The sequence below is a fragment of the Cetorhinus maximus genome, chromosome 21, assembly GCF_964194155.1.
Source record: "Cetorhinus maximus chromosome 21, sCetMax3.hap1.1, whole genome shotgun sequence".
Taxonomy (NCBI): Eukaryota; Metazoa; Chordata; class Chondrichthyes; order Lamniformes; family Cetorhinidae; genus Cetorhinus; species Cetorhinus maximus.
The window spans coordinates 72,780,022-72,803,614 of NC_135899.1; the positions used below are offsets into that span (position 1 = coordinate 72,780,022).

Sequence of the window (23,593 nt, forward strand, 5' to 3'; positions counted from 1 at the left end):
CAAATGTAGACAGATTTCCTAAAGAGGCATTAGTGAACCAGATGGGTTTCATGGTTATCATCAGACTTTTAATTTCAGAGTTTTTTTACGTTGAATTCAAATTCCACCATCTGCCATGGTGGGATTTGAACCCAGGTCCCCAGAGCATTACCCTGGGTCTCTGGATTACTGGTCCACTGACAATATCACTACACCACCACCTCCCACCCGCTTCTCATCAGGGCAGCGGGTGCATCGCATTCGGAGGTTCCATGGCTCAAGGAGGGTTGCCTTATGGCAACGGCCACCCATCGTGGCCCGGCCAACATCTCTGGAGGTTTGCTCCTCTGATCGCCAAGGCCTCCCTACCTACCTCCCTTGGGCTGACAGCCTGAAGAGCCAGCCCACTTTACTTAATTAGCCAATGGGCCCAAGTGACGGCCAATTAAATGGCCGCCATCAGGAACATTGCAGCCATGTTCCCACTGTCCAACTGTATTGCCTCGGAATTTGCATTTGGTCTAGATATGGGGACCTATCCAGTGCCATTAAAATCCCAACCATTGCATCTAGAGCCATTAAAATCCCAACCATTGCATCTAGAGCCCCCATACCTGTTGCAGCCATGTTGTTGGTTGACCCTTTAAACAAACGTTAAGCAGTGTGTAAATAGTGCATGCACTCAATGGACCTGCGTGGTCCAAGCTTCAAAAACGTGGCTTAGGTCAACTGGAATAACTGTTTGACATCATGATCTAACAAGTTGGGAGGCTTCTGGCGCACACATGCATCCTCTTCCCTTTATGCAGAGCTGAGTGGGACCACATCTGAAGCAGCCTGAAGTTCTGCGCAGGCCATTCTGAGAGTTTTTGGCTTCTGCCACTGGCTTTCTAGCTCAAAGAATCTTAAATAATTTGACAGTTCAAAACAAAGTACTAACACAATGTTTTTGATAAAAATTGAGTAAAACTTTAAAAAGCTTACCGTTTCCTTCAACAAATTGCTCCAGAAAGTTCTGAAAATCCTTTGGTTTCTTCAAGAAATTACTGTATTTGTGATAATGGTATGATGACACAATCACATCCTTGGGATTTCTGGCAACATAAATGATCTGGATTGGGAAATAAATACAAGAACAACAAAGTCAGTTGCCAGCTGCTGTGGATTTATTTCTACCTATACTGGGCAATAACGGCCCAAACAATTTAGTTGTCTGACCTATTTTTCTCAATGTTTTCTGCGTGCTTGTTTCATCCCTGCTATTTTGATTCTCTATCTCTCTCCTTTTTCATCTCTTAACTGATTTGTCTATTACTTTACAGAATGTATAACTAACTACCTCCTATCTTATAGAAATGTCATCTTGTATAGGGGATTACAGTCAGGCCTATGAAAGTAAGAAAAAACATTGAATCCATTCCCAATATCACAAGGTATATATGGACTAGGAAGGGCGTTTTAATTCACCCAGCCAGAAAGACTTTATTGATTCCTGACCCTGCTGAAAGCACCTAACTGATTTCCATTCTTGTTTTTCATGATTTTCTACCTTTGTATGAAAAAAACTTCCTGTTATCTAATTTTATTTCCCAATTTCATTCAAATTAACTTTCAGGATTTACCACCTCCATTTCCTTGACTGTTATATTCCTCTGTAAGATAAACACTTAAAAACTCTTTTCCAGGATGAAAAAGACAAGTATCCCCAATCTTTCCTCATAACTTGGACCTCTGACAAAAATATCATCAGCTTCATAGCTTTTTGCTGCCTATTCACATATGTTGCCCAATTTATTTCATGATTTATAAGATGTTCCGTCAATTAGAACCATAGAAAAGTTACAGCACATAAAGAGGCCATTCAGCCCATTTTGTCCATGCCAGCCCAAGGACACCCAGGTGCCCTTTCTAATCCCACCTTCCTGCACACGGCCCATAGCCTTGCAGCTTACAGCACTTAAGGTGCAGATCCAGGTACTTTAAGAGTTTGGAGTTTCTGCCTCTACCACCAACTTGGGCAGTGAATTCCAGACACCCACTACCCTCTGCGTAAAAAAGTTCTTCCTCATGTCCCCCTACACCTTTTGCCACTTATCTTGAATCTATGTCCCCTGGTTCTAGAATTCTCCACCAAGAGAAACAATTTTATCCTGTCAACTCTATCTATTCCCCTCATAATTTTGTACACCTCAATCAAGTCACTTCTCAGCCTTCTTTGTTCTAAGGAAAATAACCCCAACCTATCCAATCTCTCCTTGTAGCTATACTTTTCTAACCCTGGCAACATTCTTGTAAACCTCCTCTGCACTCTCTCCAGAGCTATTACGTCCTTCCTGTAATGTGGTGACCAGAACTGCACACAATACTCCAGTTGTGGCCTCACCAGTGTTTTATGCAATTCCAACATTATATCCTTACTTTTATATTCTATACCTCTGCCAATGAAGGAGAGCATTCTATATGCCTTCTTTACAACCTTGTCTACTTGAACTGCTGCCTTCAGGGACCTGTATACTTGTACGCCAAGATCCCTCACTTCATCTACCCCTCTTAGTATATTCCCATTTATTGTGTAATCCCTGTAACTGTTTGACCTCCCTAAATGTATGACCTCACACTTCTCTATGTTAAAATCCATCTGCCACTTTACCGCCCACTCCACCAACCCATCTCTATCGTTTTGGAGATTATGGCTATCCTCTACACTATTCACTACTCAGCCAATCTTTGTGTCATCTGCAAATTTCCCAATCGTGCTCCCATGTTCACGTCCAAATCGTTAGTATATAATACAAACAGCAAGGGTCCCAACATCAAGCCCTGTGGAACACCATTTGAGACAACTTTCCATTCGCAAGGGCATCCATCGACCATTACCCTTTGTTTCCTATTACAAAGCCAACCTTTTATCCAGTTTGCCACATTACCCTGAATCCCATGGGCTTCTACTTTCCTGACCAATCTGCCACGTGGGACCTTGTCAAATGCCTTGCTAAGATCCACGTACACAACATCCACTGCACTACCTTCATCAACCCTTCTTGTCACTTCCTCAAAGAATTCAATCAAATTTGTGCGGCAAGACCTTCCTTTAACAAATCCATGCTGACCATCCCTGACTAGTCCATGTCTTTCCACATGACAGTTAATCCTATCTCTCAGGATTGATTCTACTAATTTGCTCACCACTTATGTAAGACTAACTGGCCTATAATTGTTTGGCATTTCCTTTGAGCCCTTTTTAAACAATGGAACTACATTTGCATTTCTCCAGTCCTCCGGTACCTCCCCTGTATCTAGTGAAGATTGGAAAATCAGCCTAAGAGCATCTGCCATCTCCTCCCTGACTTCCTTCAGCAGCCTCAGAAACAATCCATCTGGCCCTGGTGACTTATCAACTTTCAAGGATTTCAACCCTTTGAGTACTTCCTCTCTCTTTATGACTATCCCGTCCAATATCTCGCAGTGGACTAGTATCTACATCCTCCCTTTCCTTTGTAAACACGGAGACAAAATATTCATTCAAAACCCTTCCCACAGCCTCTGCATCTACACAAGTTTCCATCTTCATCTCTGATAGGTTCCACTTTTTCCTTAACTAACCTTTTAGCATTAATGTATTGGTAAAACATCTTTGAGTTATCTTTAACTTTACTTGCTAATCTTTTTTCATGCCCTCTCTTTGATTTCCTTTTTTACTTTGTCCCTGCACTTCCTATATTCATCTAGGCTATCTGCAGTGCTTAGTTCTTTGTGCCTATCGTACACTTTCTTTTTCTGTTTGATCTTCCCCTGTATTCCTCTGGACAACCGGGGGGGTCTAAATTTGGCAGTACCACTCTTATTTTTGTAGGGGACATGTCTACTTTGTACAATTAGGATCTCGCTTTTTCATGCTTCCCACTGGTTTTCCACTGTTTTATCCTCCAGCAATGCTGTCCAGTCTACCTCAGCCAAGTCCCTTCTCATTTATGCAAAATTTGCCTTCCCCTAGTTCAAGACTTTTACTCCTGTTTTATCTCTGTCCTTTTCCATGGTAATGATAAATCTAACTGAATTGTGATCACTGTCCCCGACATGGTCGCCAACTGTCACTTCACCCACTTGCCTTTCTTCGTTCCCCAAGACTAGGTCTAGAATTGCATCTCCTCTCGTTGGGTTTGTCACTAATTGGTTGAAAAAAATTCCTGGACACACTGCATGAATTTTTCTCCCTCAGTGCCCCTTATATTGTTTGAATCCCAGTTGATATTAGGATAGTTGAAGTCTCCTACTATTATTGCCCTCTTGTTCTTACAAGCAGACAATTGCCTACATATTTGTTCTTCTATCTCCCTTTCACTATTTGGGGGTCTATAGTATACTCCCAGTAGTGTGACTGCCCCTTTTTTATTTCTAAGCTCAATCCATAAAGCCTTGTTTGTTGACCCATTTAGTATATCATCCCTTCTCACAACTAGAATTTATTCTTTAACCGTTAGTGCTACCGCCGCCCCCCCCTCCTTTTTTATCTCCTACTCCATCGTGTCTGAAGACTCTATAACCAGGGATATTAAGCTGCCAGTTTTGTCCCTCCTTTAGCAAGGTCTCCGTTATAGCAATGACATCCTGCTGCCATGAGTCTACCTGTGCCCTTAACTCATCTATCTTGTTTGTCATACTCCTTGCATTGAAGTATAAACAGTTTAACCCCGTCAATTTCCCTTGCTGGACACTTTTTAAACTTTGCTTCTCCTGTAACTCCATGTCTATCACGACGTCCCTAGCTAATGTTCTACCTCCATTTTTCTGATCTGAATCTGACCTATCTGATCCTACTCCTGGGATCCCATCCCCCTGCCACACTAGTTTAAATACTCCCCAACAGAACTAGCAAAAGCCCCCACAAGGACACTGGTCCCAGCTCTGCCTGGGTGCAGCCCGTCCGGTTTGTACAGGTCCCACCTCCCCCAGAACCGGTCCCAATGCCTCAAGAATCTGAATCCCTCCCGGCTACACCATCTCTCTAGCCACGTGTTCATTTGGTCTATCCTCTTATTCCTGCTCTCGCTAGCAAGTGGAACTGGGAGTAATCATGAGATTACTACATTTGAGGTCCTGCATTTTAATTTATCTCCAAACTTCCTGTACTGAGCTTGCAGGTCCTCATCCTTTAGTTTACCTATGTCGTTGGTACCAATGTGTACCATGACCACTGGCTGTTTACCTTCTCTCCCCAGAATGTCCTGCAGCCACTCCATGACATCTTGGACCCTGGCACCAGGGAGGCAACATACCATCCTTGATCCACTTTTGCGGCCACAGAAGCGTCTGCCTGTGCCCCTAACTGTTGAATCCCCTATCACTATAGCCCTACCGCTTGTTTTCCTCTGGCCCCTCTGAGCTGCAGAGCCACCCACGGTGCCGTGAACTTGGCTGTTGTTGCTTTCCCCTGAGAGGCCACCCCCCCCCCCCCCCCCCACCCCCGGCAACAATATCCAAAACGGTATATCTGTTAGAGAGGGAGATGACCACAGGGGACTCCTGCACTACCTTCCTGAGTCTTTTACTGTTCCTGATGGTCACCCATTCCCTTTCTGCCTGTGTAATCTTCACCTGTGGTGTGACCACCTCACTAAACGTGCTATCCATGACTTGCTCAGCATCGCGGATGCTCCACAATGAGTCCACCGGCAGCTCCAGCTCTGAAATCCGGTTAGCTAGAAGCTGCATTTGGACACACCTTCCGCATACATGGTCACCAGGGACACTGGAAGTGTCCCTCATTTGCCACATCCTGCAGGAGGAGCATATCACGGATCTGAGTTCTCCTGCCATGATGTCCCTCTCAATTAAGCTAGTTACTCCCTTAAAAAAAAATGCTAGCTCGGGGCCTTATTTCTGTTAGCTAGGAACCTTGTTTCTTAACTAATTATACTTGTATAGTACTACTCTATTTTTTTTATTTCTTAGCTCCTACTTCAGTATTAAGCAATTAATTACTTTAATAGATTGAAAAAAAAACTCACCAGGATTTACTCACCAATCAGCAGCTTTTTTAAAAATCTGCTTTTGGAAGAGTGTCCCTCACAGGACTGGTGCACTCCTGAAGGTACTGCCTCTCCCTCTCTTTTTGGTTTGAGGAGGAGGGAAGGATGGAAACACTGCAGCAGTGCAATATTCCGTTCTTTGACAGTGGGTTCTCCTCGATCCCTTTCTGGGTTGTGGTGACTGCGCTGACTTCTCCCAGAATGCTTCTCAATCACTTCTCACTACCGCCCTCTGTTGGATGCCTCAACTTTTAAAATATGCAAGGAAAATCTATGTCCAAAGCTACCCCATTGTAAATTTCTACACGGCAACTAAACCAGGCACACTGAGTGAATGCCCAGTCACAAAGACAAGGTTGAGGCTGCTGTTTATCACTGTGGTCATACAAGTCACATTGATCATCCTAGAAGTAGTCACATTAGTATGATAGTTGTGGTTTTTAGTTATTCTTGAAGAAAATATATCACATTGATGAAAAGCATCACTAATATACTGCTAGAACAGGTTGTCAAACCGGATTGTGGCCGCTGGAGCCATTCCATGTGGCCCCCAGAACTAGTTTTCAAACTGCCGGTCAGACATGTAAACAGAACGAAAGATTCTGCAAGGCGCTGCTCCTCCAGTCACAGGCTGTTCCTCTCCCACGTTTGCTGCTGATAGCAGCAGCAAATGTGGGAGAGAAACAACCTGCAATTGGCAAAGCAGCAAACACCAGCTGCAGTGTGTTTGCTGGGGTGAAAGAGGTTTTATTTCAGCGGGAGGTGGGGGTGCTGGGACCCTGGGATGGTGGACAAGAGGGCCGGGGCCCAGGGGGCAGATCAGAGGGCCAGGGCGCTGGGGGCAGATCAGAGGGCCGGGGCCCTGTGGTGCATCAGAGGGCCAGGGCCCAGGGATAGATCAGAGTGCTGGGGCCTGGTCGGGCACGAGAGTGCGGGGGCCCGGTGGGGAATAGGCGTGACGGGGCCCTGGGATGACGAGGCTGCTGGGGGCCCTAGGGAGGAGAGGCTGGCTACAAGGCCTCAGAATAAGAAGTCACAGAGCCTGGGTAAGAGGCTGACTGGCATGTGTGAGTGAATGAGTTTGTGTGTGTTGTGTGTGCATATGGGAATAAGAATGTGAGCGATTGAGTGTGTCTATGTGGGAGTGAGAGAATGAATGTGTGTCTGCTTTACTCCCAATCTCGGTTTCTCACTTGCTGTCACCGCCACACACCAACACATAGACACACCTACTCGCAGTGGGTGAGGGTGAGTGAATGAGCACCGTGACACTGGGAGTGAGCCTGGCACACACACTCCCATCCTCATGCTCTGGTCATTTTTATTAATTACTCTTTTTTAACTTAGCAATTTATTGCAATGACTGCTTTATTTTTGCTCAGCAATTGTTTCTTTTCTTGATGCCTCAACTTGTTTTTGAAATTCATGTTTAAAGTTGCGCCAAACCTTATCTTCCTGAAATTTGCTCATGGGCCCCTTGAGTGAGCAAAATTGGAAATGTAGCCCCCTAAGTGAAAAGGTTGGACAAGCCTGTGCTTGTCCTTATAAGAACAATATGATCAGAGTTTCTTTTCTGTATTTTTGAACATAATTTGAATAATTTTAAAAGGGTGTAACTATTTCTGAAAAATAAATTGGTCAATACAGCTACAGGCAACAATATGTAATTTCAATGTATCCAACAACTCTTATTATGTTGCAATTCTATTTAAAGTTTGTTTAAAACACACCTTGATCATTTTATTCTTCACACAATTTGGAGCCATGTGATAGTTCAAGTGTGTTGTCAACAGCTGATAGTCAGTCCAACCTGGCTTGAATCCAGCATACTCTATCCATGGGGCTTTATGATAGAGGTTTTTGCCTTTTCTGTTAGCATCATTGCCACTGCTTAAAATCTGACTTGCAATCTGCTGCATCCAAAAAGTTCCTGAATCAGGGGATATAACATAATTACCAGTAAAAAGCAGGTTGGAAAGTGGTGCCTTGTGGTGTGGTAGCTTCTTATTCAAGTCTATGATGTAATTTCTTTTTGACTTTATAAGTAAGATTTCTGTGAGCGTCATTATTAATAGCAATATCATCACAAAAAGAGCAACTCTGTGGTTACAAGGGGAGGCTGCCCCATGCTTTGGGGCAGTGGTGCACACATGCACTCAAAGCAGGAAGGTCAGAATACTTTAAAATTCATTCAAGGGATGGGGGCTTTGCTGGCCAGGCCAGCATTTATTGCCCATCCCTAATTGCCCTTGAGAAGGTGGTCGTGAGCTGCCTTCTTGAACCGCTGCAGTCCATGTGGTGTAGGTACACCCACAGTGGTGTGAGGGAGGGAGTTCCAGGATTTTGACCCAGCAATAGTGAAGGAACAGCGATATATTTCCAAGTCAGGGTGGTGAGTGGCTTGGAGGGGAACTTACAGGTGGTGGTGTTCCCATGTGTCTGCTGCCCTTGCCCTTCTAGATCGTAGTGATCGTGAGTTTGGAAGTATCATTGCTCTGAAAGTGCCGGGTGCAGGCTGCCCACTATTAAGTGATTGAAATGTAATGGTGTTCAAATTGCTTGTTCAAATGTCATGCAATAAGTCCTCACTTAAATTTCTGGTTTTCAGAAAAACATGACTTTAAGTGAAACAACTTTAAGTGAATCATGGGTTCCCATAGGAATCAATGTTAAAGCAAAAGTTAGGTTCCTTCGGACATTTGCCCAGAAAAACCAGTGTACAAGTTGAAACACTGTACCATACGTGTGCAGCACAGTGCGTTCACAGCTGTAATCACTTGGAAAATAGACATCACTGAATATAACAGAAATACTATGTATGTTGAAATTAGATAATACTAAGTCACCCAAACAAACAGAGTAGCACAGCTTGTCTCACCCACTGTGCTCCTGAAACCCAGCTCAACTTTTTGCTTGCTTTCCTTTCCCACTCTCTCTCTCTTGCTCTCTCTCCATTCCCACTGTCTCTGCCTCTTTCCTCTCCTTTCCTATTCTGTCTGTGCGTGTCTCTCTCTCTCCCTGCTTTCCCACCGTCTCTGTCTCTCTGGGCAGAATTTTCCGTGCCCATTGCCGTCGGGCATGTTCAGTGATGTAAGTGTGCTACATTGCAAGAAGTTCAAAAATCGGTTTCACGACTTCATGAAACCAGTTTGCAATTGTCCGCTCTGCCGGTCACTGGCGGGCCATGTTCCCCACCATCGGATTTTGGGTACCTCATTGTAATACATCTGCTTATCATTATAAGGCCACCCTGCCAGAATCATTCCCCTATGCTGGATCGTGAGCATGATGCGTGATTGCACACCGACATGTTTCACAACAGCATAGATAAGGCATGCACTTGGCAGGTTGCACTTTGAGGGGAACTCAGAGGTGAGAGCACAGTAAGGTTGTGCAGCACTCGTGAGGGCCGCCTGTTGTACTTCAATGGTGAGGCGAGTTGGGAAGGAGGCAAGGGCTGCCCTGTAGTTGACATGAGATGGAGTCGGAGGCAAGTGCAGCCCTGCAGTTGAGGAGAGTTGAGGGGGGGTGCGAGGGCTACACTGCGATTAAGGCGAGTGGGGGGGTGGGGTGCAAGGGCTACCCTGCAGTTGATGGTAGTGCACAAGCACATGCGGGATGGAGGAGAGCCACATATCAGGGAAACCTTGTATAACGCGACCATTCCTCCATAGCCGAGACAGTTCAAATGCAGCCACATTAACATGCTTGGAGTTGGGCCTCTAGCTTATCTGCCCACTCAAGCAATGCAGACTTAAAAAAGTGCCACCAAGTACTCCAGAACTTTTCACCCCACAGACACAGACTGCAAACTAATGGAATGTTTTAGTGGACTGCAGAACAGTTGATGACTACACACATTGTGCATTCTCCTTGCGAAACTGGCCATGAAGAAACCACTGGTGGAAGTGCTCTCAGCCACTTGCAAAGTCATCATTCTGGTTTAGACCAGCCTCCCCCATCGTTCAAGCTAACAGTGCAGCATTGCAGTGTGGGTTAGGAGAATGCCTGAGTTGAGAGCACAGCATGCATTCCAGTGAGCAAAGCTGTTGCCAGTCGGTCAGATGGAGTGGGGTAGAGGAGGGTGGGGTCTCGGGCAGCTATGCAGTGCACTAAACTCTGGCCATCCAAGTTCTTAGAACATCCAAGCTAACCAACGTGTCTCTCTCTTTCACCCTGCAGGAGGAGTACATCAGGAGCATGGAGCCTGGCGACCTAGCTGTATGCCTCATGGTGTACGGGAAGCAGATACGACAGAGAAGAGAGTGACGGAGGTGCCTGGTTGCGCAGAGAGAGGAGCAGCAGCCTCAGGAAGAAAGGGCAGCTGGGGCTCCCACACATGTCGCTGAAGAGACACAAGGGGCTGTTGCTGGTCGGTGCCTAGCTAGACCCAGGCTCTGTAGACACCACCTGTCATCCTGCAGGTAACTGACAACCAGTGTCACTGAAGAGCGCACATGTCTAGGGAACTGGTCGGTCATATCTGCCAACTGCTGCAGATTTGGCGCCACTGGACATGGAGGGCACCCACTGCCAGTGGCCGTGAAAGTGACTGTGGCACTATATCTTTACGCCAGTGGCTCCTTTCAGGGCTCCAGAGGTGACCTCTGTCGGATATCGCAAGCCTCCACCCACAAATGCATCCAGGAGGTCACGAACGCCATCTTCGCGAAGGCAAACAACTTTGTGCATTTCACCAGGGACCAGGACAGCCAGGATGCAAGAACGATTGGATTTGCCCAGATCTCTGGTTTCCCACAGGTGCAGGGTGCCATCGACTGCACTCACGTGGCGCTCAAATCTCCACCATAACAAGCAATGAACTACGTCAACCACAAGGGATTCCATTCGCTCAATGTACAGCTGGTGTGCCACCACCACAAACGCATCCTGTAGGTCTGCGCTCGGTTTCCAGGGATTGTCCACGACTCCCACATTCTCAGTCGGTCACTGATCCCTGATGTCTTCTAGGGTCCGCAGAGTCTGCAGGGATGGCTACTCAGGGACAACGGCTACCATCAGAGGGCGTGGCTGATAACGAATGTGCAGTGGCCTCAGACTGCAGCAGAGCAAAGGTATAATGAGGGTCATGCTGCAACTCGCACCTTGGTGGAGCAAACTGTCGGGTTGCTGAAAATGAAGTTCCGGTGCCTGGACCAATCTGGTAGAGTCCTGCAATTTAGTCCACAGAGGGTGTCACGCATCGTCGTTGTCTGCTACGCCCTTTGCAGCACCAGTTTGTAACGGGGAGAGAAGCTGGCTGAGGAGGAGATGGAGGAGCTGGAGTTCTGCTCCAATGAGTTGAACGTTGTTGGGGATGAGGGTGAGGAGGACCTCGCAGGCGGTGATGACGGCAATGAGGCCATCACACTGGCCGGACGAAGCAGGTGCGCTTGGGAGGCCCTCATAGCTGCTAAATTTGTGGAGAATGGTGACATCATGTAGTGAGGAGACACCATAAATCCTCACATTACATCTGTGAAAGTTTGACTCCTGTCTGGCTGAGGGCTCGCTTGCAGTCTGTAATCAGGGTCATATCATAGAGAAGCAGCTTTGAGACTTTAAATGCATCTGATCCTTTGTCAGCCTTCAGCATCTGACCTCTTCAGGAGCACAGCACCACTTGTCACAGATGAGGGCAACATGGGGGCCAGCCCCACCCTAACGGTCAGGGGAGCACACAGAGAGAATGATGGAACTCTGTGACGCCTGCCCACATCATTCTGGCAGCAAAGACTAGCACCATCAAGGTGCAGGTATCACTAAACTGTCCAGGAAGTGAGAAGCCGGAGCATCACTTTAGCCTAAAGGCTGCATAACGCACAAGAGGGCCTGAACTGAAACACCTGCCTTTATCTTGTGCAGGAACCAAGGTTTCACATCTGAGTGAAATGAACATGGCTCATCAGAACAAGGAGCCATAGGCAGGGCAACATTCTTGGGATTTTATGTACAAGTGATTAACACCTCTGCCCAGGCTGTGCAATTACATCTGCTTAACCTTCCTAATCTTGCCGCTATGCTTTGCTGCTCCCTGGACATCCACAGCAGAGGTGGAGGCAGCCTGCTGACTATCTGTGATAACCTTGGTGGGCGTCCTCTGGGGCGCTGAGACCTGGAGGGCCCCAGTCTGCTTTTGGGTTCCTGCTGTATGGCAGTGGCACCCTCCTAGGCCTGTGGAGCTGGAGCTGCAGGGTTCACAGAAAAAGGGGATTCGGATGGGCTAGACAGTCCCTGATGTCACCTTGGTGGATGACCCTGGGGTGTGCACCTGCTGATCCTCCTCCCTATGGTTGCCCAAGAGCCCCTGGCTGACTCCTTGAGGAGGAGTGGTAGCTGGAGAGAGATGGAGCTGCCCCGCTCCCTTCTCGTGCACACACTGTTGGAGGTCAACGATGGCATCAGCGATTGAGTTCAGCCTGCTCAGCAGTCCAGGACCGGTGTCCTGGACAAAGATCACCATGGCGACCGCCATCCTACTAGTGTTGACCTTGGTGCATTGGCATGCCGGCGCTATCGCTTCAGCTTGAAGGTGGAGGGACTCCTCCATCATGCCTTGCAATCTGAGTTCAGCAGACATCCCTTTCTGATATTCCAAAGCTTGCCTTTGCAGCTCCAGCAACTGAGGTATGACTGAGTCCAGAGGCTCCTCATCCAACTCAGACTCAGCAGATTTCTGGCAGTCCTCCGAGTGCCAGAGACCTAGAAAGTCCCTGCTGCCACCTGCTGTGGAGACAATGCGTTGTGCTAACCAGACTGTGATGCCAAGGGTACTCTAAAGCTAGGTCCCACCAAGGTGTATGTCTGTGCACTGGTAAAGCGTGTGCGTGAGCGTTATGGTATGTCATCAATGAAGATGCCTTCAGATTCCTCTTCAAAGATTTCTTTGGATCTTGTTTAGACATCCTGGGTTGTGGACTCGATCGGCTGTTTCCCAGATGTGCCTGTGAATGCAAGGAAAGATAATTAGAGTATGGCAGAGGCCTATGAAACAGGACGCATCACTCACAGCTTGGTTGCACTGATAGATGTTGCACTGCTTGATCCTCACTTGGTAGAGCACCGCCGACCTCACTGTCAGCACAGGAACGGTCCAGATCATCACTGGCCTGCTGGATGACTGTTTTCAAAGTCCATGAAAACCCTGGTTTCAGGCATTGCTCCATCAGTCTGCGACCTCTCCCTCTTGTTGTGTGCAAGCTTGTCCTGCATGAATAGAGATGCGGAGGGTGTAAGCAGGACACCTGCCAGGCCAGATGATAAGTATGCCTGGCATGTTTGGGTGGTGAGTGTTCCCATGGATGGAATGAGGACAATGAAGGTGTGTATGAGAGAGTGAATGGTGATGCGCCCTGAACTGGCAGTGAGTGATTGAGAGCCTTGTGGATGTGTGATGGGTTTGAGAGTGTGAGAGTTGAGAGTGATGAGAAGAATGACTTACACTGGCGAAACGGGGGAGATCATTCATCCTTTTACAGCACTGGGTGGCTGTCTTCAATTGTAGGCCGTTGGCGCTGACCACAGCTGCCACTGCCTCCTAGCTCAATTGCTGATGTTGCTGCCCATCCTGCGGTCAGAGCAGGGGTAGAGGATATCACAGCAGGCCTCCGTGGCGTCCAACAGGTGGTCGAGGGACTGGGGGCTTCAGTCTTCCTGCCTTTCGGGGCCACGTCTTGTGTGCAGTAGTCCTGCGCTCAAAGCATAAAGGTGTGTGCGTGGCTGCACACTTTAAATATGGCACCTGGTGTGAGGAAAAGGTGAGGTGATGGCATGGCAGGCAAATGAGAGCCCGCCCACCATCGAAATGGCATGTTTCCCGAAAATGCATAATGAATGCGGCAGGATTAGGACAATAATGGCCATTGTGGCCAGTGAGTAAAACAACAGTTCCCTGCCTGCTACCACACTTAGTGCAAATCTGGGATGATTCCACCCTCTCACCCCTTTCCCACTGTCTCTGTGTTTCTCCTCTCCTTTCCCACCCTCTCTCTCTCCTTTCCTGCTCGCGCTCTCTCTCTCTCTCTCTCTCTTCTGTCTCACTCTCTCTCTATCTTTCTGACTCCAGAGCCTGGATCCAATTCTTATAGTTTGCAGGGACCGAGCCCTTGTCCCACGGGAAGACGTGGAAGAAGCCAGGCTGGCAGGGGTGGGGGGTGCGAAGGAGCCGGGATGGCTGTGCAAGAAGCCGTGTGGAGGAGAGTATCACAGAAGCCGCCAATGTTGTGGGGGGGTGGGGGGGGTCGGGGGTCGCTCCTTCTCCTCCCGCCCCAGGTTATTCACAGTTCTTCAGCTGATTGTCAGCCAGCAGCTTCCCATCCCTGCCCTGCACTCCTGCTCCTGGACCTCATGGCCTTGCTCTCTCCCTGTAGCCTGGGGTCTCTGGTGACCATGTTGGTGGCTCCTGTGTCAGAACATGATGGTGGCTAGCCCAGCGTTCAGCATGGGGCTGGGGGGGATGGGGGGCAGACTGCAGATGACGTATAATTGAAAATGGTGATGTAAATAAAAAAAAAAGGTCCTGAAGAGTCAACAACATTAAATTAAAATGATTTAAAGCCGGGCAACTTATAATGATAAAAACAAAAAGCTAAAAGCTACTGCGGATGCTGGAAATCCAAAACAAAAACAGAATTACCTGGAAAAACTCAGCAGGTCTGGCAGCATCGGCGGAGAAGAAATCAGTTAACGTTTCGAGCCTTCATGGCCCTTCGGCATAATGATGACTTACTATATGTTGGACTCATTAAAATTTTGAAATTCCTTCTACTATCTTTTCCAATGGTTGCTGCTGAAATGCAATGTCATTAATGAAGGTCTGTTTAGGTGTAGTTTCTCTATAAAGTTTATCTTTAAGACAATATCTGTTGTAGTCTCGCACATAATTCCTTTGCCAACATTATCTGTTCTCCATTTAAATTTGTCAGATTGGTAGACTTGTCTTTGGATTTCTGTAAGTCTTCAAAGTGATTTGGTGCAGAAAATCTATGGCCCACTCTCATGGCATAATGTTTGACGCTTCTACTTATAAAGCCACCAAGGTCTCTGGAGTTCGGGCAAAATTACAGCACCTACATGAGCTGGCAGGCACAATACCATGGATGTATCTTAGGCAGCTGCAAGGAGAGACAGCAGGCTAAATCCAGTGGCACTCATGGGGGTGTCTGCTGCACAAGCGCTGGCAAATGGACAGATCAGCCATCTGCTATGAGGCACTGGAGGAATTTCGGACTCAGTCAGCTTTGAGTCCTATAACTTGTCTGTTGTGTTTATCTCAGGATCGCGCACTAAGAGGCTGAGAAAATAATTGCTGTGGAAATCTCTCACACTTGGCCCTACCCCCTCTTATGTTAGAGGTCAGATTCAGGGCCAACAGGAGTGCTACCAATCCCAGGTCTCAAAGAGAACATATAACCAATGGGATTCTGAGTGAAGATTTGGCGAGTTTGGATCCTGGAACTTTTGCCTTTATTGGTCTCCTGTGTCCAGATTCCAACCGAACCATCATTGGAGCAGAAGATCACATTTTACTCTGCTTATCCTGAAGCTCTCTGAGGGAAAGAGGAATTCACAGTGAATGCTGATTATGGTATAACAGTTTAGGGGAGAGGCTACTTAGATCTGCTCATCAGGGTCTGACACTGGTTTTAGGTTCCGAGTTGCAATTATCAGGTATTTGTATCAGGCATTGCATCAGCTTTTTAAAGGGGCCACTGAAGACTGCTCACAAAATGTCATTTTCTTGTTGGAATCATAAGATATAAGGGCTGCTCCTCTTGGGCCAATGGAAAAATTCTGTCCCAGTGCTAGCCCATTCCAGACCCTCCCTGGGATGACTTTTCTCCCAGATTTGACTTGCTGGCCAGTCAAGGGTGGGAATGCCCAGGGTGGGAGCCAGCCAATTCCATTGGTGCTTGCAGTTCACTAGCAGCAATTAAATAAAGCCTCAACCAATAATGATTCAAACCTCCCAACACAAATATCAAGTCGGAAATGTGACCTCTTTGAGAGTCAAATTGTGATCCTGTTGAATGTTACACCTTTGTGAACAAGTTGGCACCTGTTGAAAGCTTGGTAGCACCCTCCATTCGGAATCAGAAGGCTTTGGGTTCAAGCTGCACTCCACAGTCTGGAGACTGACACTTCAGTGCGGGACTGTAGGCATGCTGTACTGTCAGGGCATTTGGGATGAAACATCAAATCAAACCTACATCTGCCGGCTCAGTTGGATATAAAAAAACCATGACAATTTTTGAAAAAGTGTGAAGGACTTCTGAGTCTCCAAGCAAACGTTTATCCCTTAACTAACATCACCAAAAAAAGATTAACTTGTGTTTTATCCAATTGATGTGAAAACTGGTGCCACATTGCCGAAATAAGAAGTCGTGATTGCTCTTCAAAGGCACTTCAGTGACCTTGGAGTGCTTTGGTATGTCCTGAGGGAAGGAAAGGTGCAGTAAAAATGCAAAATGTTACTCTCTTACTTTCCAAAGTACCAAACTGAGAAACTAAGATTGCAGTCGCCCATAATCATTGCACGATTAACTTTATGATCTGTACGGTAACATACTGCCGTTAAACAGATTCTTTCTAATTGTAAAAGCAAAAAACTGCGGATGCTGGAAATCCAAAGCAAAAATACCTGGAAAAACTCAGCAGGCCTGACAGCATCTGCAGAGAGGAATACAGTTAACATTTCGAGTCTGAATGACTCTTCATCAGAACGAAGGAAAAATAGAAAAGAGGTCAAATATAAGCTGCTTTAAGTGGGGGGGGGGGGGGGGGGGCAGGTAGAGCTGGATAGACGGCCAGTGATAGGTGGAGATTGCCAAAAGATGTCATAGACAAAAGGACAAAGAGGTGTTGATTGTTGTGATATTAGCTAAGATATGCGCTAATGGTGACGTTAAGGGTAGAAAGCAGGATGAGCAAGGTACAGATAGCCCTAGTGGGGGTGGGGTGGAGGGAAGGGATCGAAATAGGCTAAAAGGTGGAGATAAAACAATGGATGGAAATACATTTAAAAATAATGGAAATAGGTGGGAAAAGAAAAATATATATAAATTATTGGAAAAAGGGGAATCGGAAAGGGGGTGGGGATGGAGGAGAGAGTTCATGATCTAAAGTTGTTGAACTCAATATTCAGTCCGGAAGTCTGTAAAGTGCCTAGTCGGAAGATGAGGTGCTGTTCCTCCAGTTTGCGTTGAGCTTCACTGGAACATTGCAGCAGGCCAAGGATGGACATGTGGGCATGAGAGCAGGGTGGTGCGTTCAAATGGCAAGCGACAGGGAGGCCTGGGTCATGCTTGCGGACGGACCGAAGATGTTCCGCAAAGCAGTCACCCAGTCTGCGTTTGGTCTCTCCAATGTAGAGGAAGCCGCATTGCGAGCAGCGAATGCAGTAGACTAAATTGAGGGAAGTGCAAGTGAAATGCTGCTTCACTTGAAAGGAGTGTTTGGGCCCTTGGATGGTGAGGAGGTGGGGGAGTGGAGTAAAGGGGCAGGTGTTACACCTTCCACGGTTGCATGGGAAGGTGCCGTGGGAGGGGGTTGAGGTCACATCTTCCCTTCCCCTCCCCATGGCGGCATGCCGCAGGGATCGTTCCCTCCGGGACACCCTCTATACCTCAACCCCCTCCCACGGCACCTTCCCATGCAATCGCAGAAAGTGCAACACCTGCCCCTTTACTTCCCCCACTCCTCACCATCCAAGGGCCCAAACACTCCTTTCAAGTGAAGCAGCATTTCACTTGCACTTTCCTCAATTTAATCTACTGTATTCGCTGCTCCCAATGCGGTTTCCTCTACATTGGAGAGACCAAACGCAGACTGGGTGCCCGCTTTGCGGAACATCTTAGGTCTGTCCGCAAGCATGACCCAGACCTCCCTGTCGCTTGCCATTTCAACACACCACCCTGCTCTCATGCCCACATGTCCATCCTTGGCCTGCTGCAATGTTCCAGTGAAGCTCAATCCAAACTGGAGGAACAGCACCTCATCTTCCGACTAGGCACTTTACAGCCTTCCAGACTGAATAATGAGTTAAACAACTTCAGATCATGAACTCTCTCCTCCATCCCCACCCCCTTTCAGATCCTTCTTTTTCCAATAATTTATATATATTTTTCTTTGCCCACCTATTTCCATTATTTTTAAATGTTTTTCCATCCATTGTTTTATCTCTACCTTTTAGCCTATTTCGATCCCTTCCCCCCACCCCCATTAGGGCTATCTGTACCTTGCTCGTCCTGCTTTCTACCCTTAATGTCACCATTAGCACATATCGTAGCTAATATCACCACTGTCAACACCTCTTTGTCCTTTTGTCTATGACCTCTTTTGGCAATCTCCACCTATCACTGGCCCTCTATCCAGCTCTACCTCTCCCACCGCCCCCTTAAACCAGCTTATATTTTACCTCTTTTCTATTTTTCCTTCGTTCTGATGAAGAGTCATTCGAACTCTAAACGTTAACTGTATTCCTCTCCGCAGATGCTGTCAGACCTGCTTAGTTTTTCCAGGTATTTTTGTTTTTCTTTCTAATTGTATTCATTATAAGGACATTCAATGGAAGACAGTTTTAGTGCCTTGTGTCTTCGTTTCTTACAATGCCCACCTCTGTTATTAGCCATGAGCTACATGTCCATCATAGCAACATATTTAGATATTAAAGGATAGCATGAAGTTCCAGGTTACGTGTATCCTACAACTCGTTTTAAATCTCTTTGTGCATTGAATATCTTCAGAATCAACGATGTTATAGAAATACATTTTAATTCAGACTTAATCATAAAAAAATGAATCATGTTTCCCCCTGGGGTGGAACGTGCACTGTACGTGCCCTGCCTAGTTTTGAGTGGAGTTATATAAACCTGAAATAAACCCAATTATAATCCACAGCCTGTGCTGAGTCAGCTGATCACAATTGCATGGAGCGACAGGAGTGTTTTTATAATTGTCTTCACGATCCCAAGGCAGAGGATGAAAAATTCCTGAAAAAATTTTCGCTCTTAACCAGTATTCACTGAGTAGGAGATTCTATTGACATTGGGCAAGAACGGTTTGAGGCTTAGACGTGATTTTTTTTTACCTATTTGTTCATCGCCCATTCGTAAATGCCCTTGAGAAGGTGGGGATGTGCTGCCATGTTGAATTGCTGTCGTCTATATTGTGTCGGCAAACTGACAGTGTATTTAGGGAGGTAGGTCAGGATTTTGATCTCGTGTCAGTAAAAGAATGGCACTATCATTCCAAGTCAGGACAGTGTGTGGCATGGAGGGAAACTGTGTTTCCATGGGTCTGCTGCCCTTATCCTCCTAGGTGCTACAGGGCACAGGTTTGGAATGTGCTGTTGAAGGAGTCTTGGCAAGTTGAAGTGCAACTTTTATATGGTACACACTGCTGCTACTGTGTGCCAATGGTAGAGGGAGTGAAAATGGGCTGCTTTGTCCTGAATAGTGATGAGCTTCTTGAGTGTTGTTGGAGCTGCACTAATCCAGTCAAGTGGAGAGTGTTCCCTCACACTGATGACTTGTGCTTTGTAGATGGTGGACAGGCTTTGGGGAGTGCGAAGGTGAGTTACTTGACACAGCCTCTGATCTGCTCTTAAGGCCAAAGTATTTATGTTGTAAAGAACATATCTTTTTATTTCTGTTGGACTGTGGATGAAAATTACAATGGCTGCAGTGTGAAGGACACATCTGCTGGAACAGCGTGAGGGATATATACAATGTTGCTGTGCTGGAACAGTGTGCCATGAAAGACAAGATACTACCGAGGAGGAGTCTGGTCTAATGGGGAACTGCCTGGCAACAACGTTTTAATTGGCTCCTGACCAGGTGACCAGGATTTGTGTGAAAGCAGCGCAGCAGAATAGCTCTTAGCCTGAGAAGAGAAAAAAAACCTAAAACCTCTCTCTCCTGTGTGTGAGATTCCAGTAATTCTACAATAATAGCTGGCTAGCTTTTTTCCCTCATATCTCTATACTCTGCTCTCTCTCTGAAAACCCCTGTCAAGAGGAAAAGGGGAAAATCACCATTAGAGACATTGAAAAGCAAGTGCTCAACCAGTGAACTAAAGACTGAAAGTGCTAGAAGATCACCTCGTGTCATCAACAAAGAACTGAAAGGAATTTGGAAGACATTGATCAAAATCAGCCCATCGAATTCTGTACTCCGGAATTGGTGCTATTGAACCATTTCATCCCATCCTTCAAATCCATGTTTTTGTGTGTTTTATGTGTCTTGTATGTGTGAGAATAGGGATTTAAGAAGGGTTAGAGTTTAGGTTATACAGGTAGAAATTAGCAGTTCATATTTCTTTGCCACTGGTTGAAGACAATTTGTTCAATAAACAGCTATTTACTTATTAAGTGTACAAACCTGATGCTTGTACTCCATTAGCCTAAATTAAACAATTAGGTGGTTCAATCAAACTTTTCACATTTGTGGTGGCCCGGGGAGCAGTGGGGCTTAATTTGCAGTGCACTAATCTCAGTGAGTTGTGACAATGTGGCTGCGGTTTAGTTTAATTTTTGGTGAATGGTAACCCCCCCCCCCAGGCTGTGGATGCTGGAGAATTCAGTGACGATAAAGCTGTTGAATGTCAAGGAGAGGAATCATGGACATGAAGTTGGCTAAGTGACAGAAAACAGAGTAATAGTGAATGGTTGTTCTTTGGACTGAAGTGAGATATATAGTAGGATTCCCCAGGGATCAGGATTAAGAGCACTGCTTTCCTTGATATATATTAATGAAGTTATGATAAACCTGTAGAGAAAACTGGTTTGGCCTCAGCTGGACACCGAACTTTAGGAAAGCTGCGAAGGCGTTAGAGAGTTTGCAGAAAAGATTCACGAGAATGATTCCAGGGATGAGGATTTTTGGTTTCATGATATATTGGAGAAGCTCGGGCCATTCTTCTTGGAGAAGAGAAAATTAAGAGAAGATTTGATATTAGAGTTCATAATACACAGGGCAGCAGGTGCATTCGCCCTCGAAAGACCCCAAAAAGCCAATGAAAATTCAATGACGGGGCTGACAAACGAGAGTATGTAGGAGAGACAGAACAAGGACAGCACAAGTGTGAGGTCCAGCTCCTGGTGGCGATGTCATGGCACTGGCAGCCTGCAAAAACAAGCTCAAGCTGCTGCCACTATGTCCAAGAAGGAGCTTCCATTGTATTATCTTGATAATAACCTTATTTCTTTAAAGCAGCAATTCTTCAACTTAGCATGAACGTCACCATGGGAGAACAGAACCAAAACCAATAAAAGACTGGAAGCATACAACAGGTCAGTCAGGATATGTGAAGAGAACGAATAAATTAATTTTTCAGGTTGGGTCTTCCTAGCAACAGAGAAATAAGTGACAAACAAGCATATTAACAGAATCAGAGCGGAAGGGAAGTTGGGGGCAGGGGAGAGAGAAACATGCAGACAAATGAGCAAAGAAGCAATGTACAAAAAAGACAAAATCAGAGGGGATTATGAATGGAATGATGTAATAGATAACCTCAGTCAAATAATGAACAGAAATATTAATATATTTAAAGTTTCATAACCTGGGGATTAGACGTGAGTTGAAGTGCAAATGTGTGCAGCTTTTTAAAAATTCTTTCACGGGATGTGGGCATCTCTGGCTAGTCCAGCATTTATTGCCCATTCCTAAGTGCCCTTGAGAAGGTGGTGGTGAGCTGCCTTCTTGAACTCCTGCAGTCCATGTGGCGTAGGAGTACACCCAGTGTCGTTAAGGGAATTCCAGGATTTTGATCCAGCCACAGTGAAGGAGCAGTAATATAGTTTCAAGTCAGGATAGCGTGTGTCTTTTGGAGGGGAAATTGCAGGTGGTAGTGTTCCCATGGCATCTACTGCCCTTGTCCTTATAGGTGGTAGAGCCCGTGGATTTAAAAGGTGCTGACAAAGGAGCCATGCTTGGTATACACTGCTGACACTGTGCAGTAGTGGATGGAGTGGATGTTGAAGGTGGTGGAAGTGGTGCCAATCAAGGGAGATGTTTTGTCTTGGATGGCATCTAGCTTCTTCTGTTGTTGGAGCAGTACTCATCCAGGCAAGTGGAAAATACTCCACCACACTCCTGATTTGTGCCTTGTAGATGGTGGACAGGCTTTGGTGAGACAGGAGGTAAGTTGCCCCCTGCATAATTCCCAGCCTCTGACCTGCTCTTGTAGTCACAGCATTTATAGAGCTAGTCAAGTTCAGATTCTGGTCAATGGTAATCCCTAAGATGTTGACAGTGGATGTTGATATTAGACTAAAAGGTTGCAGGGTGCCAGGCGGAGAGATGAAATGTATTACAAAAACAGAATTACCTGGAAAAACTCAGCAGGTCTGGCAGCATCGGTGGAGAAGAAAACAGTTGACGTTTCGAGTCCTCATGACCCTTCGGCAGAACTGAAGTATAGTTAGGAGAGAGGTGAAATATAAGCTGGTCTAAGGTGGGGGGTGGGGGAGAGAGAAGTTGAGGGTGGAGTAGTTGTAGGGATAAGCAAGCAGTGATAGGAGCAGATAATCAAAAGATGTCACAGACAAAAGGATCAAAGAGGTGTTGAAGGTGGTGATATTATCTAAGAAAAGTGCTAATTAAGAATGGATGGCAGGATACTCAAGGTACAGCTCTAGTGGGGGTGGGGCGGAAAGACTAACAAAGTTTTAGTTTTACATTTAAAACTAATGGAAATAGGTGGGAAAAGAAGAATCTATATAAATTATTGAAAAAAAAAGGGGAGAGGGTAGAAACGGGGTGGGGATGGGGGGAGGGGGAGTTTAAGATCTAAAGTTGTTGAATTCAATATTCAGCCCGGAAGGCTGTAAAGTGCCTAGTTGGAAGATGAGGTGCTGTTCCTCCAGTTTGCGTTGGGCTTCACTGGAACAATGCAGCAAGCCAAGGACAGACATGTGGGCAAGAGAACAGGGTGGAGTGTTAAAACGGCAAGCAACAGGGAGGTTTGGGTCTTTCTTGCGGACAGACCGCAGGTGTTCTGCAAAGCGGTCGCCCAGTTCGCGTTTGGTCTCTCCAATGTAGAGGAGACCGCATTGGGAGCAACGAATGCAGTAGACTAAGTTAGGGGAAATGCAAGTGAAATGCTGTTTCACTTGAAAGGAGTGTTTGGGCCCTTGGACGTTGAGGAGAGAGGAAGTGAAGGGGCAGGTGTTGCATCTTCTGTGTGGGCATGGGGAGGTGCCATAGGTGGGGGTTGAGGAGTAGGGGGTGATGGAGGAGTGGACCAGGGTGAAATGTATTGTTCTTTTATATTGAGCTTTAAACTTGCAGTGTTGACTTTAACTGCACCCATTTTCAAAATGTGCCCAAGCACGTCTAAGGCCGGGATTTTCCGTGCCTGCCAGCGTCGGGCGTGTTCGGTGGCGTGAGCAGACAATATGGCGTGATCGGTTTTACGACGGTGTGAAACCAGTTTGCGATTATCTGCTCAGCCTGCCAATGACCGGCCATGTTTCCTGCCATCGGACATCAGGAAACTCATTGTAATACATCTGCATATCATTGTTTGGCCAGGCCACTGGAATCGTCCCCTCCCACTGGATCGTCTGCCCACGTCGGCGGGAAAAT

General features: G+C 46.4%; 1 protein-coding gene across 1 annotated transcript in view; it reads right to left on the reverse strand.

The window, feature by feature from the left end:
- The window catches only part of LOC144695993 (amine sulfotransferase-like), a 54,024-nt gene that overhangs the window by 14,505 nt on the left and 15,926 nt on the right, over positions 1–23,593 (reverse strand). Inside the window, exons 3-4 of the mRNA XM_078567148.1 lie at positions 7,739–7,938; positions 964–1,090 (exon numbers count right to left, since the gene is read on the reverse strand). Coding sequence (XP_078423274.1) covers positions 964–1,090; positions 7,739–7,938 — 327 coding nt within the window. The remainder of the gene's footprint in view (positions 1–963; positions 1,091–7,738; positions 7,939–23,593) is intronic.